This window comes from Ruditapes philippinarum, unplaced genomic scaffold (genome assembly GCF_026571515.1).
Source record: "Ruditapes philippinarum isolate M1 unplaced genomic scaffold, ASM2657151v2 ctg1614_1_1_1_1, whole genome shotgun sequence".
NCBI classification, from domain to species: Eukaryota; Metazoa; Mollusca; class Bivalvia; order Venerida; family Veneridae; genus Ruditapes; species Ruditapes philippinarum.
The window spans coordinates 97,802-112,114 of NW_026855418.1; the positions used below are offsets into that span (position 1 = coordinate 97,802).

Sequence of the window (14,313 nt, forward strand, 5' to 3'; positions counted from 1 at the left end):
GTGACCTTTCTTATGCCTTGACCTCACGAGACGAAGTCGAGTGAGGTTGTATAAGAAAGGTCACGTGATTATGGTATAATTTACGCAAACCCAGAAATCGTCAACGCACCAATGGTGTATCTGTTTTAACCTATAGCTCCGCCCAGAAACACTTACTCTTTCGATCTTCAAAACTGAAAATTATACCATAGTCTGGGTATGGTATAATTTACGGTTATTGGAAATTATACTTGGAAGAATTTTACATAAGAAGCGCTGAAGAGCTATAGGTTAATTACGATTTATTTATTGATTTGTATGAATATTTATTTACATGTGCTTCATGGTATACTAACCCCTCGATAGCTTAGTGGTGAAAATGATATTGCATAGCAATTGCGAAGTTGAAAGCTTGTATCCTTAATAAAGTATTTATCTTTCAGATTTATTTATCTTTAAATAAAATGCGATATCAGCGCCTTTCATCGTTTCTTTAACATCTTTAGTCTTTTCCTTTTAAAAAAATCTTAATTTGATAGATGAAAATGTATTCAATTTGTACAGTCGTACAATGCATGGGTGATTGGCGTACAAAAAAAAAGTTTCGCAAAACATAAAAAACCCAAAAGAAATGATGTTCCATTTAGATTCAAACCTACAGCCTTTAATTTGAAACAAGAAACTATTAACGTCTTCTCATTGAGGCTAGTTAGTCAAGTGTTGTTTGTTTGTTTTGGATTGTACGTCACATCGACACCGTATAGGTCGCGACAGTCCAGCTTTACTGGTGAAGGAAGTCCCTGTCGGGATTCGAACCCACAGCGGTGAGGGAAAGTGGTTTGAAGTCAACGACCTTAACCACTTGGCCACGGACGCCCCATCAAGTGTTGTGTAGGTAACTTAGGTTATACAGAAACCATATATACCGTTTTGCCATAATTCAAAATCCGTACGATAAACCTCTGAATCCAACAATTACCGACAAAAGGTCGTGGAATATTAAAATACATCAGGCCAATATTGCCAAACAATACATTCATATCAACAGTTCGATATAAATATATAAACAGTTTCGAAACACAATTTACAGCCTGTTTGCCGACAAAGTTTGTCGTTTACCGAATATTTTATACATAAAGTATCTAAAAGAAAAGAATACAAATTCTAAAAAAGAATACTTTTTTCAGTACAGTTAGAAAACCATGAAGTGAGAAACATTTGAAACTTTAATTATATATTAAAGCTACTATCCCGCACAAAACGGGTTTAAAACAATATCATATTTGTTTACAGTAATTAAATTTGCAAAGAAGTAAAACATTCAGTTTTCACGAGAATGACATAACGATTGTTATGTTTCACTTGACACACATATGAACACCCCTATTATCACACCCGTTGACAGTAGGACATGTCATTTTAAAACCGGATTACCAAGATATTTTCTTCCTTTTTGTCTCTTCGTAGCAACATAATTCTGTACGATGTATTGTGAAGCAGTCGAGTGCAGGATGACAAACTTACCAAGCGCACAACTGTTCTACCCGAAACCTACGGATCTATTTGCAACAAGTTATCGGGTATATTTATAATTTTAGTGAATATTTACTAAATAAACGTTGTAACGGTTTAAAATTACAGCATGATAAATTTTGCGAAAACTTTACTTCGTTGTTTTTCCGTCGAATAAGTCATGTATGAATCATCAAGTTCCATATAAATATTCGAGTCGGTGGTGAATGTTTTTCGTTTGAAGTTATTTTATTTCAAAAACGCCCAAACTACAATGTGTGGGAAAGTAGCTTTTAACTGTCTAGCATTATTTTTATGTCATATTTTAAGTTTTGATTTAGAAGTATAATAATTCAGTGCTGGGATTTGCAATAATTATTAATGAGTGAGCTTATGTCTCCAGAGGTAATATACTCCCATACCAACGAAACATATTACACACGCCATTACTAAATCAACTTCTGCTAAACTCTCACGCCAATTACGTGGCAAATAGTCAACATATTTTCGTTTCATGGCATTTTCAAATACAAATAGTAGTCTTTTAGTGATGCTCAAGAATTGCTCAGTTCTGTCCAGATCCACTGCAAAACCTGTTATTTGTACCGGTAAGACTTCCTTGTACAAGTGCCATTTGTCTTCATTCGATATAAGTTGAACCTGGCAAATAAATTTACGTTATTTTATTTAAACTATATAAAACAGAACAAAAGACGAAAGTATCTCACCCTTTCAGGATACATGTATTTCATTGTGAAACTTAGGTGATGTCACTTGTGCACACAATTGATTACCTTAAAGTGGTTTGTACATCTCTGGTGTTCTTAAACTATTTTTGATAAGTTATGTAATTAAACAAAACATTTGTTTTAAATTGATAACTACTTAGACACATATAAAAAGGCCAAGAATAGGCACATATTGCTAACCTGATATTAATTGCTATCTCCACCACATGATTTCAACAAAAATGAGAATAAGTCAAGGTGTTGTGAGGGATGTTGCACTGTTCCAATATACCTTATGAATAGACTCACACAAACCGGGTTTCAATTTGCATGTTTTTCTTGTTAAAAAAGTGGCATATTTCAGCCATGGTTAACTAGGCAAGGCAACATCCTTATCATCTCTCCTATTTATCTTGTGGTTTCTGTGGAGGCTATCTTTTATAATTACTTTTTGATATATGTCTTTCTAACATTACTGAGCAGTTACGCTCCGTTCGCAGTTCAATGAATACACACGTTTCTTCACACGTAAGAAAGTGAGCGATAGCAAAACATTGGAACGATGCGCAGGAAAGAATTGCAAGCCATGTTCGATCCCAAATTACTAAGCATAACTAAAGCCCACTTAATCTAAGCTCTAGACCATTTGATGAAACAACGAGAGAAGAAACAAAGGCGCTATCATTTTTAAGCTATGCGTACATATATTGTTCCTTTTTTACGCCGTGATTAACACGTTTGGTCATATATCGGCGATCAAGTTACTTGGCCTTTAATGATAACTAACTTGTAATTTCTTCGTTTGTGACTGACCATTAGTTATTTATGATAAATATCCTAAGTCAGCGGTAAGACACACAAATGACTAATACTTCTAATCTCCGAGATAAATTGTCACGGCTCATTTCCCACGTCCAAAACGACTCCAAGAGTTCATATTCGGTACTCGACCAATTGAGCTAAGCTATATGTAAAGGCCCTGTCTAAGTAGACTGCACTTTCACTTCGTTTGCACGGTGTTGTTAAATTACACAAAGCGCTATGAGATCGCAACAAAATATGATATTTTCGATGACATGGAGACTTCACGGCGTCCTTACGGCGATCATGGTGATGGTACGGCGCTAGTCGGCGTTTTAATTGGCGATAGTCTGCGTTCGGACTGTGCTTCTACTGTGTTCTCTGCGCTTGTATGAAGCTCTCGCCGCGCTCACACTACACTGAAATCGTATAGCTCCATGAACACGCTGTATAGGCGCGGCAGAAACGCCACACAATCCAATGTCCGTGGATAACCATCGGTTCATTCGGCGTTTTTTGTTTGCTTTTACGGCGTTCCTGTTGCGTTGTAGGAGATGCTATTGAGTTGCTACGACGTCTTTTTCTGCGAGCCCACTGCGCTCTTATCAGAACACCGAATGGCGGCGTTTGTTAAACCCCTGTCACAATAGGGCGGCGTTCTCACGGCGTCCAAAGAAAATTCAGAACGCAAATTCAGAACGCCGAGGTGAGCGCATTAAGATCGTAAACACCGCCGCAGCAGCACCACAGCATAGAAGTGGCATCGCATAGACCGCCGACCGACGGCGCACATTTTTAGCATGCTCAAAACAGACGTTGTCACTCGGCGTTCAGAAAATAGCGCTGTGGGATCGCAGTAAGGACGCCGTAGCAACTTGGTTACAACCCCTTCAACGCAACAGGAGCGCCGTGAAAGCGCAGAGGGAACGCCGAATAGACGACGTAATTATCCATGGCGCTTGTACGGAGATTGTGCGGCATCTCTTCGTCGCATATACTGCGTGTGTACGGCGCTTTTATTTTTTCAAAACGCTCTTATTGCGACTTTACACCACTGTCACGGCGACCAATGCACACACAAGGCGATTCTAGTGCGTTCATCAAAATTGCAGAATACGGTTCAGTAGTACCCCTTCTTAAAACCACCCGGAATAAAGACCAACCCTTTGTTAATTATATCCACAATTAATACCATCCGAAATTAAAACCATTTTAGTCCAGTTCCTTTGGTGGTCTTTATACTCTTTGAGGGTTTTCACTGTATATATAGAACGTGTTTGCAAGGAAATGTCCTTGGATGATGAACGACAGCAAGCTGGAAAATTGCTTGCTTGCATGCAGGTGCATTAGGTTCACGACTATTCAGAATGAGTAATCGCTGGTATATAAAGCACGATTTCAACGCAGTGTGAGCGCCGCGAGAGCGCCGTATAAAGGTTGTGAAAACAAAGTAGAAGAGCAGTCCGGATGCAGTCAATCGCCAATTAAAACGCCGTAAGAACGCATTGCAACGCCGTGGAAGCTCAGAAACAACGCCATGATCGCTTTGAGGACGCTGTTAAGACGCTGTGAAGTCTCCATGTCATCTAAAATATCAGATTTTTCTTGCGATCTCGTGACGCTTTGTTAAATTTAACAACGCCGTGCAAACGCAGTAAAAGCGCAGTATGACAGGGCATTCACGAGCATGCTTAAAATGCGCGCCGTCCGTCGGCAATCTATGCGATGCCACTACGATGCTACGGCGATGTTGGTGATCTAACTGCGTTCAACTCGGCGTTCTGAATTTTCTTTGGATGCCGCCCTTGTGGGACAGGGGTTTAAGTTAACCTTAAATCTAATATCTGAGCCTAGTAGAAACACGGGATAAGATTGAAAGATTAGTTAAGCTCTTTGTTATTATAGAAATATCTTTGTGAATATTACAAGATGTCTCCTTCCCTAAAAGGCATAATTTGTCAGTTTTAGGTATCATGCAAAAAAAAAAGCCAACAACTTTTTCGTCCTAATAAATGTTTCTAAGGGCGTGGCTGATATTTGATATTTTCAATATTTTAGTTACTAAGTACTACAAAGTTCTGTTATTACCAAAACAGTTTGTAACATGCATTCCTCGACTAAAGAAGATTTGATAATTAGTTTTCAATATAAGTCAAAGTAAGAAATGTATACCATAAAACAGTACCAGGGAATAATTTATGTACCTTCTGTAGAGGTTAATTAAGAAATGCTACATAATAAATATCAAAGTCTTCAGCGTTGACATATGTTACAGTCTTATTATAGGTGCTGTGACCTTCTTTTTTGCATGGAACCATTTATTGCTTTATTACACTGTTGTATAGATTTACATTATTTCATAGCTTTCTTGTAAAAATAGGTAAAGATTTAATCTATGATTAGGAGGGGATGTTTGTAAAGATACCTTGCGATCACTAAAGCTCGGTTCTGAGCATTTTGTGAATCAAAACATCAATATTTTTTAAGGGGAAAAAATGAATCGGTACCTGTTGAAGTTTATTCTTTGTCTTTGATTTAATATCTTCATCCAACGTGGTACTATCCATGAATGTGTTAATATTCGTGAATATTTCAGTCATTTCCTTTTCCGAAATTGTGGTGTCGGGAGAATGACATAAATTGTTCCTGTGACGAATCATCTGTAATTCAAACAAGCTAGTTACATAGGTATATACTGTCCAAATGTTTACAAGTTGTTGTTTTTTGTCTTTTACTAGTATGTGCGTCTTAAATATAAATATTTTCCAAAACGTTTATTTATCCGCTTTTTATTTAAAATATCAACTCTTTCACTAATCCTCTTATATACATATGCCACTTTTAAAATTTTCCATTGGGATAGAAGAAATAGATAAACAATAAACATGATAGTACCTGATCTATTGCATTCCTTTCCTTAGCAAAATTTTCCAGTTTGAAGTTCCTCAACAAATTAAGTATTGCGTGCATGTCTGTATCCTTTGGAGAAGTGCTCTTCTTGTTTCCCCGTGGCATGTATAGCTTTGCGATTTTCCAGTAACTTTCCACATTACTATCTCCAATATTGTCCCATTCAAGGTTTGCTGGTTTCCAATGAGCTGAGACAAGCTTCTTCAACAAAGACCTACACTCTGGTGCGTTAACCTCCCATACAAGAGGTTCTTCAACTCGTCTTAATTTGTATACTTTGCATCGATTTTGAGCGATATCTAGCAAATTTTGAAGGTTGTTTTTCTCAGAAGGAGTCAAACTGTCGAAGAACTGTTTGAAAATTGACCTCGCTAAATATGTCATAGCTTCATCTGCTGTGATCTTAAGTGCAAGTATTGACATTACCCAATTAACCTCTTCCCTTCTGCTGAAGTCTTCCTTTCTGCTGAAGTCAAGCAATTCCGACATTTCATCTGTCATTGATAGTAAATCTAAAAAAACAAGACTAATGGCAATAACATATGTCGTTTTTCTGCCTTTATTTGAAGTACAATATAACAACATTAAATTGTTCAAAGCAATTATAATTGATAACCCTATAGGTAGGCAATATTAAATTTTATTTATATAGATAATATTATTTGATTTAAGAGAAGGTTATTAGACACAAAAATAGTGTTAAAATGAGAATAAAACAAAGTTCCTTTAAATTATTTAAAACATTATGTAAATCCCATTTAGAATACGTTGAAAATATTTCTATATTACTATGATAAAGACTTGAACTTTAATGTTCATTGTTCTTTTGTAAGTATATTATCTATTCGGTTTATTTTTGATGTGATGGATATGATTCATTCGGTTTTATACGTATATATTGAGCTGTCCGTCCGTTTGCCCGCTCATGCAACATTAACAACAACAACAACAACAACAACTTTTAGAAGACTATTTCAATGATGAACAGCATAAAGGAATATATTTTCCCCTATAAAAAAAACAACAAAGGCAATGCCCTGGAGTCCATTTCAGTCAAATGTCTGTCCGTCTGCTCAAACGGTGAATATCAGTCAATAATATGATTATGACATCTTATTACATGTTTTTGGTGGTTTATAGATATATATCAGTGATAAAAAACTGATAATTTCACGGTTTTAAACAGTGAAGTTATCAATTTGATAACTTCACTGTTTTGAATTCGAGCCTCTTACGTTGTTTCAGTGAAATACTAGCGTGCACAGTACTGGGAACCACTTTCAAGACGTAACATCGTAAATGACATCATGTATTATTATTTGGCGCGCTTTTCTTTAAATGTTATGTTACAGTGTCTTTTTAAACGTTTCTTTCCATATAATGAAAAGAAATGTGTTTAGTGTAGTTTAAGATCGAAATATATTTCACCTTGTGAACACCAAAAGTTCATATTTCACTCGTGGCTGCGCCACTCGTGAAATATAACTTTTGGAGCTTACTCGGTGAAATATATTCCGATCTTACACTGAACTTAACAAATATCCTCTATATCTTACTGGCTGCCGTATATAAAATGATTTTATATGTTTCCCATTAATAACACTTTGATATTTGAATTTACCAATGAGGAATATTCATGAACGACTCATGAATATTCATTGTTATTTATTGTAACTTTCATTTAATATAAAAATAATACATACAATTATTTCGAGTATATGCATTGAATTAGAGCGTTTAAAACGAAAATTTACTGAATAATGTAAACAAAACAGAAAAAAATCCCTAAGTATAGACCAAGCGTTAGCAAAATGCAAATGGTAAAATTATGCATTTTGAAGCATCCGCAAATAAATTTAACACAAATCGAAGCCACATCGGTACAGATTGATAGACATGCGATATAAAAAATATCTATAAACTGTATTCTAACAAAGATATGAACTTTTTTAGCCAGGATATCTAATGTGTTATGAACTCAAAGGTTTATATATACAAAGGTGATTTATATATTTTCTTGCAGTACACGTCATATCCTATTCACAAAAAGTCAAAGCAATACAACCTCTCATTTATGAATAATTATGTTGTTTATGGTAACAATATGATGTTTGGACTATAAAGATAATGTTTACCTTCACCGGAATCAGACGAACTTAACTTTTTCTGAGTTCGCTTCTTGTCTTTTACGTCAGATGATTGGCCATCAATTAATTTGTCAGGTTGGCTTTCAGTATAACCTGAATGAATGAGTCAAACAATGGAAAAGTTATAGCATAACTAAATGTACTAGTATATAAAAAGAAATAACAGTGCGTTTTCACGAAATTGTTGTTTATTGCTATCATGTGCATATCTGATAAAACTGATATTATTATACATGAATGGGGTTTGGTACCGATTTGCCATCTGTTTAATTTTTGTTCTTTTTGTATTTTTGGTAGTGTTAGATAACCCTTTGTATCACGACAGAAGGCCTAACGGAATTCACCAGAGCACAGTTGATCCACTGCATCGTTCCTGAACAGGTTGTGAAGCAGTTTACTATTTGACATACTGCCTTTTGTTTTGCAAAAAAATGATAACAACTGTACATGCTAGAGCAAAAGTAGAGAACAAATGACCGTAGAAAGCATTTCATGATTAATCAGTATGAAAATGACCAGCACCGTCTTAAATGCATTGAATTTAAAGCGTTTTAAACGAATATTTACTGAATAAGGTAAACAAAACAGAATAAAATCCCTAAGCATAGACCAAGAGTTAGCAAAATGCAAATGGTGAAATTATGCATTTTGAAGCATCCGCAAATAAATTTAACACAAATCGAACCCACATCGGTACAGATTGATAGACATGCGATATAAAAATATCTATAAACTGTATTCTAACAAAGATATGAACTTTTTAGCCAGGATATCTAATGTGTTATGAACTCAAAGGTTTATATATACAAAGGTGATTTATATATTTTCTTGCAGTACACGTCATATCCTATTCACAAAAAGTCAGCAATACAACCTCTCATTTATGAATATGTTGTTTATGGTAACAATATGATGTTTAGACTATAAAGATAATGTTTACCTTCACCGGAATCAGACGAACTTAACTTTTTCTGAGTTCGCTTCTTGTCTTTTACGTCAGATGATTGGCCATCAATTAATTTGTCAGGTTGGCTTTCAGTATAACCTGAATGAATGAGTCAAACAATGGAAAAGTTATAGCATAACTAAATGTACTAGTATATAAAAAAGAAATAACAGTGCGTTTTCACGAAATTGTTGTTTATTGCTATCATGTGCATATCTGATAAAACTGATATTATTATACATGAATGGGGTTTGGTACCGATTTGCCATCTGTTTATTTTTTTGTTCTTTTTGTATTTTTGGTAGTGTTAGTTAACCCTTTGTATCACGACAGAAGGCCTAACGGAATTCACCAGAGCACAGTTGATCCACTGCATCGTTCCTGAACAGGCTGTCAAGCCGTTTACTATTTGACATACTGCCTTTTGTTTTGCAAGGAAATGATAACAACTGTACATGCTAAAGCAAAAGTAGAGAACAAATGACCGTAGAAAGCATTTCATGATCAATCACTACAAAAATGACCAGCACCGTCCGAACACGGGTCGCTCGATTCACAGTTCAACGCTCTACCTATTGAGCTAATCGGACAGTATTTGTATTTTTTCTCTTTACTTATATTAATCCTTATAAATAACAAGCTAATGTCCAAATGTTACCTTTTTCATTTACAATACTCCGTAACTGATCATTGTCAACGTTTGTTTTAAGACTAATGGTTTCTCCGAATATTTTTGATAATGAAGTGGATATCTTTTCCATATTACTGCTTCTCTCTGCTTCGCCGAACATTTTACAAATATCTGTCAACTGTTCTATATTAATGGCATTAATAGGTAATACTAAATTCTTCACTTCTTTTGATCTTTTTCCTTTTCCAGGGCTTAATACTGAAACAGATATTACAAGTAAGTTAACGTCATTAAATGAAAGAAATGTAAGAAACATTTTGAAATTTCTTAACTCTTTTAAATTGCAATTTGACCAATTAAAACATATCAAAATTGGTCATGATTTACAAGCAGCACAGTTTGAAAATACAGAAACGAAGAAAAGAGCAAAGACGCATCTATTTCAATTGGCACATGTCTTCCCAAGAAAGACAACTGTTCCATCCCGTATCTAATTTTTATTGTAATCGCGTACGCCGACATTGATAGGCTCTGTTTAAGAGATTTTTTATTTCAATTGAATATCCAAACAAATCAAGGGAAAACAGTTTTTAGTATTATAAACGTCACTTTCATCAAAAATACATTGCGAATACTCTTGATATATTTTTATCTTTTTTGCCAATGTGTACGCTCAAAGTACTTAACAAATTTTGGTCTTTGGAATTAAAAACACTAAAGTACTTAGTACATGTATATCAATATCATGTCAGAACGACTTTTATTTGGAAGTATAAATTTTCTAATAGAAGAGAAAGCGATTTAGCTAAAAAGCTGAACTCTTTGAAAATAATTCCATCGGTAAAATATTTTGAGCATTTTTCGAGCGTACTTTATTTTCAAAATATTTCCCTTGTTCGTACTTTGAATTTTTATAAGAAATCTAAACTTATGCTATTGATGGTTGGAGCTTAAACAAATTGTAATCGTATTATTATTCTATCATTAATCTTATGGATATAAAACGAAAACAGAATAAAATGTTCCGGATAATGCTGCAACTGTAAGGAGAGTTTTATTTAACCGTTGAATGATTTTGAACATGATAATTCACGTTTAAGGAAATACAAACAACAGTTACTTTGAGTTTATTCATTTTCAAAATTATAGCAATAAATGTTGTAAATTATGAGATGCAGATATAACGTTTTATAGACTTAAACAAACGAAGTTCCCTATTACTAAATAATACTTACAACTTGTGGGAAGAGCACTCGTTAGACTCATAGGTTCAACTTTCCATGATAATAAGCACGGGAATCCAAGTGATACACTGATAGTTGAAGAAATTCTTGATAAACATTGTTTGCTTTGATCGCCATTCATATATTTCAAAAGCGTGAGGATGCCTGTTACCGAAGAACAGGAAATTGGTAAAATGATACTTCCCAAACGAGGTTTGCCAACTCCGTCAGACAGGTCTTCTATATCACTGAACCATTCAATTAAATCATCTAGCAATTGTAATGTAATTTCGCCGTACCATTCAACCCTTTGTGTTATTATTCTTTTAATTTCATCGCTACGAATTGCTGTATCTCTATGTATTAACTCGACAAACTCAAACAGTAAGTCGTTGGCTTTCCTTTGCTTTTCTTCAGTATCACATTCGGCTTGTATGATTATTCTTAACTCTGAAAGTGATAATAAATTTTTCCGAAATAGAAGAAAAATATGTACATATTATAATTACTTGTTTTTCATTTAATATTTATTTATTTATTTATTTATTTATTTATTTATTTACTATTTATTTATTTATCTATCTATTTTTACATTTATATGTTTTTATTAATTTATTTAGTTATCATTTATTTATTTATGTATGAAGAAGAAGAAGAAGCATGCATACCGTAGTTCAAGTGGGCATCAGGAAATTGTCATTATTGAGCTTTTCAAAGGTCAATATGTTATGTATCATATTAGGTATTCAAAAATATAGTATTTAAAGTCTGAATTACCTCGTGAATACTTATGTTTTGTTTTCCGAAAGTGTTTGATTTGCAGGTCAGTCAACTTTTGAAGTATCAGTTCCTCATTTCCTGTCAAAACACATTATTTTAATTATTTCAATTCCTTTTCTTTGAAAAAGTGAATCCATAAATGTAATAAAAAATGTGACAATATCGATGCACAATTCAGTTAAACACGCTTGAATATAACTAGGAATTCCAGTATAAGCTGATTACAGCCGGGACATATGTTGTCGAGTGGTAACGTTCATTCAAACCACTTGTCATTCCCCGATGTGGGTCTGAGTCCCGGCATGTAAGGAACCTATTACCCTAGTTTACGGAACATCGACTGGAATCGTTCTGACATCAGAACTTAAATTTTTGAAACACTACCATGTTCTATGGAAACAAAAGCAGCAAGAGCTTTTATTATATGCTTACTGTTTCTTAAATTCTCCAGTGCAAGGGACCAAATATATAAATTATCGATGTCATTTGTATTTTAACTATCACAATATGCAGTTATTTGAGTTTTTAAAGATCTATCTACAAGGTCTGAATACATTTTCGAATTACCCGAGTGTACGGCCTCAAAAAATAAAATATCAGCTTAATATCAACTTAAAACGATTTATTTTAAATTGGCAAAATCTGACGGTTTCATAGAAATGATAAGCTGGTACAGTATCGGAAATACATGTATGCCGGTCTCGTGTCCGAGCTTCTATGCTGTCTGTCAGTGTTGCAGTTTCTTAGGATTACTTATGTCAAAAGTCATATATATTTTGTCGAGCTTTATATCACAAATATGTATTTGATATCAATACATATTGTTGCACTTCTTTGTTCTTCAATTGGACTAGGTTGTCGAATAAAAATGCAATATCTAAATCTTGCCATATACTACCAGTCTTTCGAATTATTTAAAACTTTAACAGTTTTAGTATAACGATTTTTTAAAATAAATGTATCGAAAAATATGATTAATGTTTGCTATACAAACATGACCATAATTAGTAAAATAGTAACCATCTTGCAAGTCTTTGATTTCTTGCTAAGGTTGTGATTATTAAATAAACCTGATTTTTGAGCGTTAATATATGCAACTTTAAATGTTTTATTCGATACAAAAAAGTCATATCTTTTGTACTTACAGTAAATATACAAAGTAAAGATATTGCAAATTTTGCAGTTCAGAAAAATGTTTGCTGATTTTAAGTACTTATTGTACCTCTTTTCAAGAGCATTAGAGTAAATTAACTACGGAATTGGATGCACATGTACGCAATTTGCAATAATTAATAAATGTATTATGAGTCAGACTGAATGGTATTGAAGGATTTAATACCAAAGCAAAGTGCATTTGTTTTGCAAAAACATTGAACAAAGTTATCAAAATAAAGGAACCAAATATATATTCAACATTTGTACAGGGAGACCACGTGCAAAAAATGTATACATAATAAAACCAAATTTTGTGATAGAGTTTCTTTTTTGATATGCCAAATTATTGAAACTTATCTATCTTTAAAAACTATATGCTTCAATAAGGTTTCCCAGGTAGGAGAACGTTCTTTGTACCGATATGTTCATATGTTCTGTTTGAAGCCTTTGGTACATGTAGAATATTTAATCTGCTAAATGAGTTCAATCAAATTTACCATAATACCATTAATACAATTTTAACCAATTCTGAGAAGATATGCAGTTAATAACCATAAAAAATGTATTTGTCTGAGTAATTAATCGTGTAGACTGTATTAAAATAATTTATTTTACAACAACAATTATAACTATTTAAAAAGCATAACAACGGAAATTATGTACATTACCTTGAACAGAAGAGAATTTTGAATTGACATGTTGTAGCATGTCTTCAACGGCTGTTAAGAAACTTGTCTTGAAGTCATATATCTCTCTTATGTGTGTAAAGATTGAATCCGAATCAATTCTGCCTGTTGCCGTTCTTTTGATAATACTTTCAATTTCAACTTTCCCATTTATTCCTGATGCAAGTTGTCGTAAAGCTTGCTCAAGACGCTGTCGATTGCTTAAATAATCTGATGCATTCATAGACATTATCGGAGGATGTCCTTGGAAATCATCTCGATAGGTCTTCAAAGTTGACAAATCAGCTCTTTCTATAAGGGACAGGCCCGACCTAAAAAGTTTCTTCAGCACAACAAAGAGTATTGACATATCCCAAGTGTATGTATCTGCGTTTACTGTCGTAGTGGTAGGAAAAAGACAATCGCGTTGTTTCTGTAAAACGCCTTTGAACTGAGCACGTCCATTCTGCAGAAGATTATCAAGAGTGCTACCGCTCTTAGTTGTTTCTCTCGATATAACACCTCGTAATACAAACAAACCACCCTCGCCTAGCAGCCATAGGTATCTCAAATATCTCTCTTCATCTAACGATGCCATTCTGCAAGTTTAATTAAAAATGCTTATGTATGACATTATGTATAATTTTTGTATTAACGAAATATTAGTGATGCCTGAGAATTTACGGGATTTCACGATCTGGAAGTCTCCATTGTCGAAAACATCGAGTAGTTCTTTGGAACTTTTTGCAAATGTGCCACAATGTTATAGCAATAAATATAAACTGAAAATTGTACCGTTTACTTTTATTGAAATAAGGATTATGCTGATAACTATA

The 14,313-nt window shown here is 34.0% G+C and overlaps 1 protein-coding gene across 1 annotated transcript; it reads right to left on the reverse strand.

The window, feature by feature from the left end:
* Positions 1-1,869: 1,869 nt before the first annotated feature.
* On the reverse strand, positions 1,870-14,075 carry LOC132743254 (uncharacterized). Its single transcript, XM_060731788.1, has 9 exons — positions 13,481-14,075; positions 11,655-11,735; positions 10,890-11,327; positions 9,682-9,912; positions 9,018-9,122; positions 8,066-8,170; positions 5,916-6,442; positions 5,528-5,680; positions 1,870-2,151 (listed from the first exon to the last, which is right to left on the reverse strand). The coding sequence occupies exons 1-9, from the start codon at positions 14,073-14,075 to the stop codon at positions 1,870-1,872; spliced, it is 2,517 nt and encodes an 838-aa protein (XP_060587771.1).
* Between the last annotated feature and the right edge of the window lie 238 nt (positions 14,076-14,313).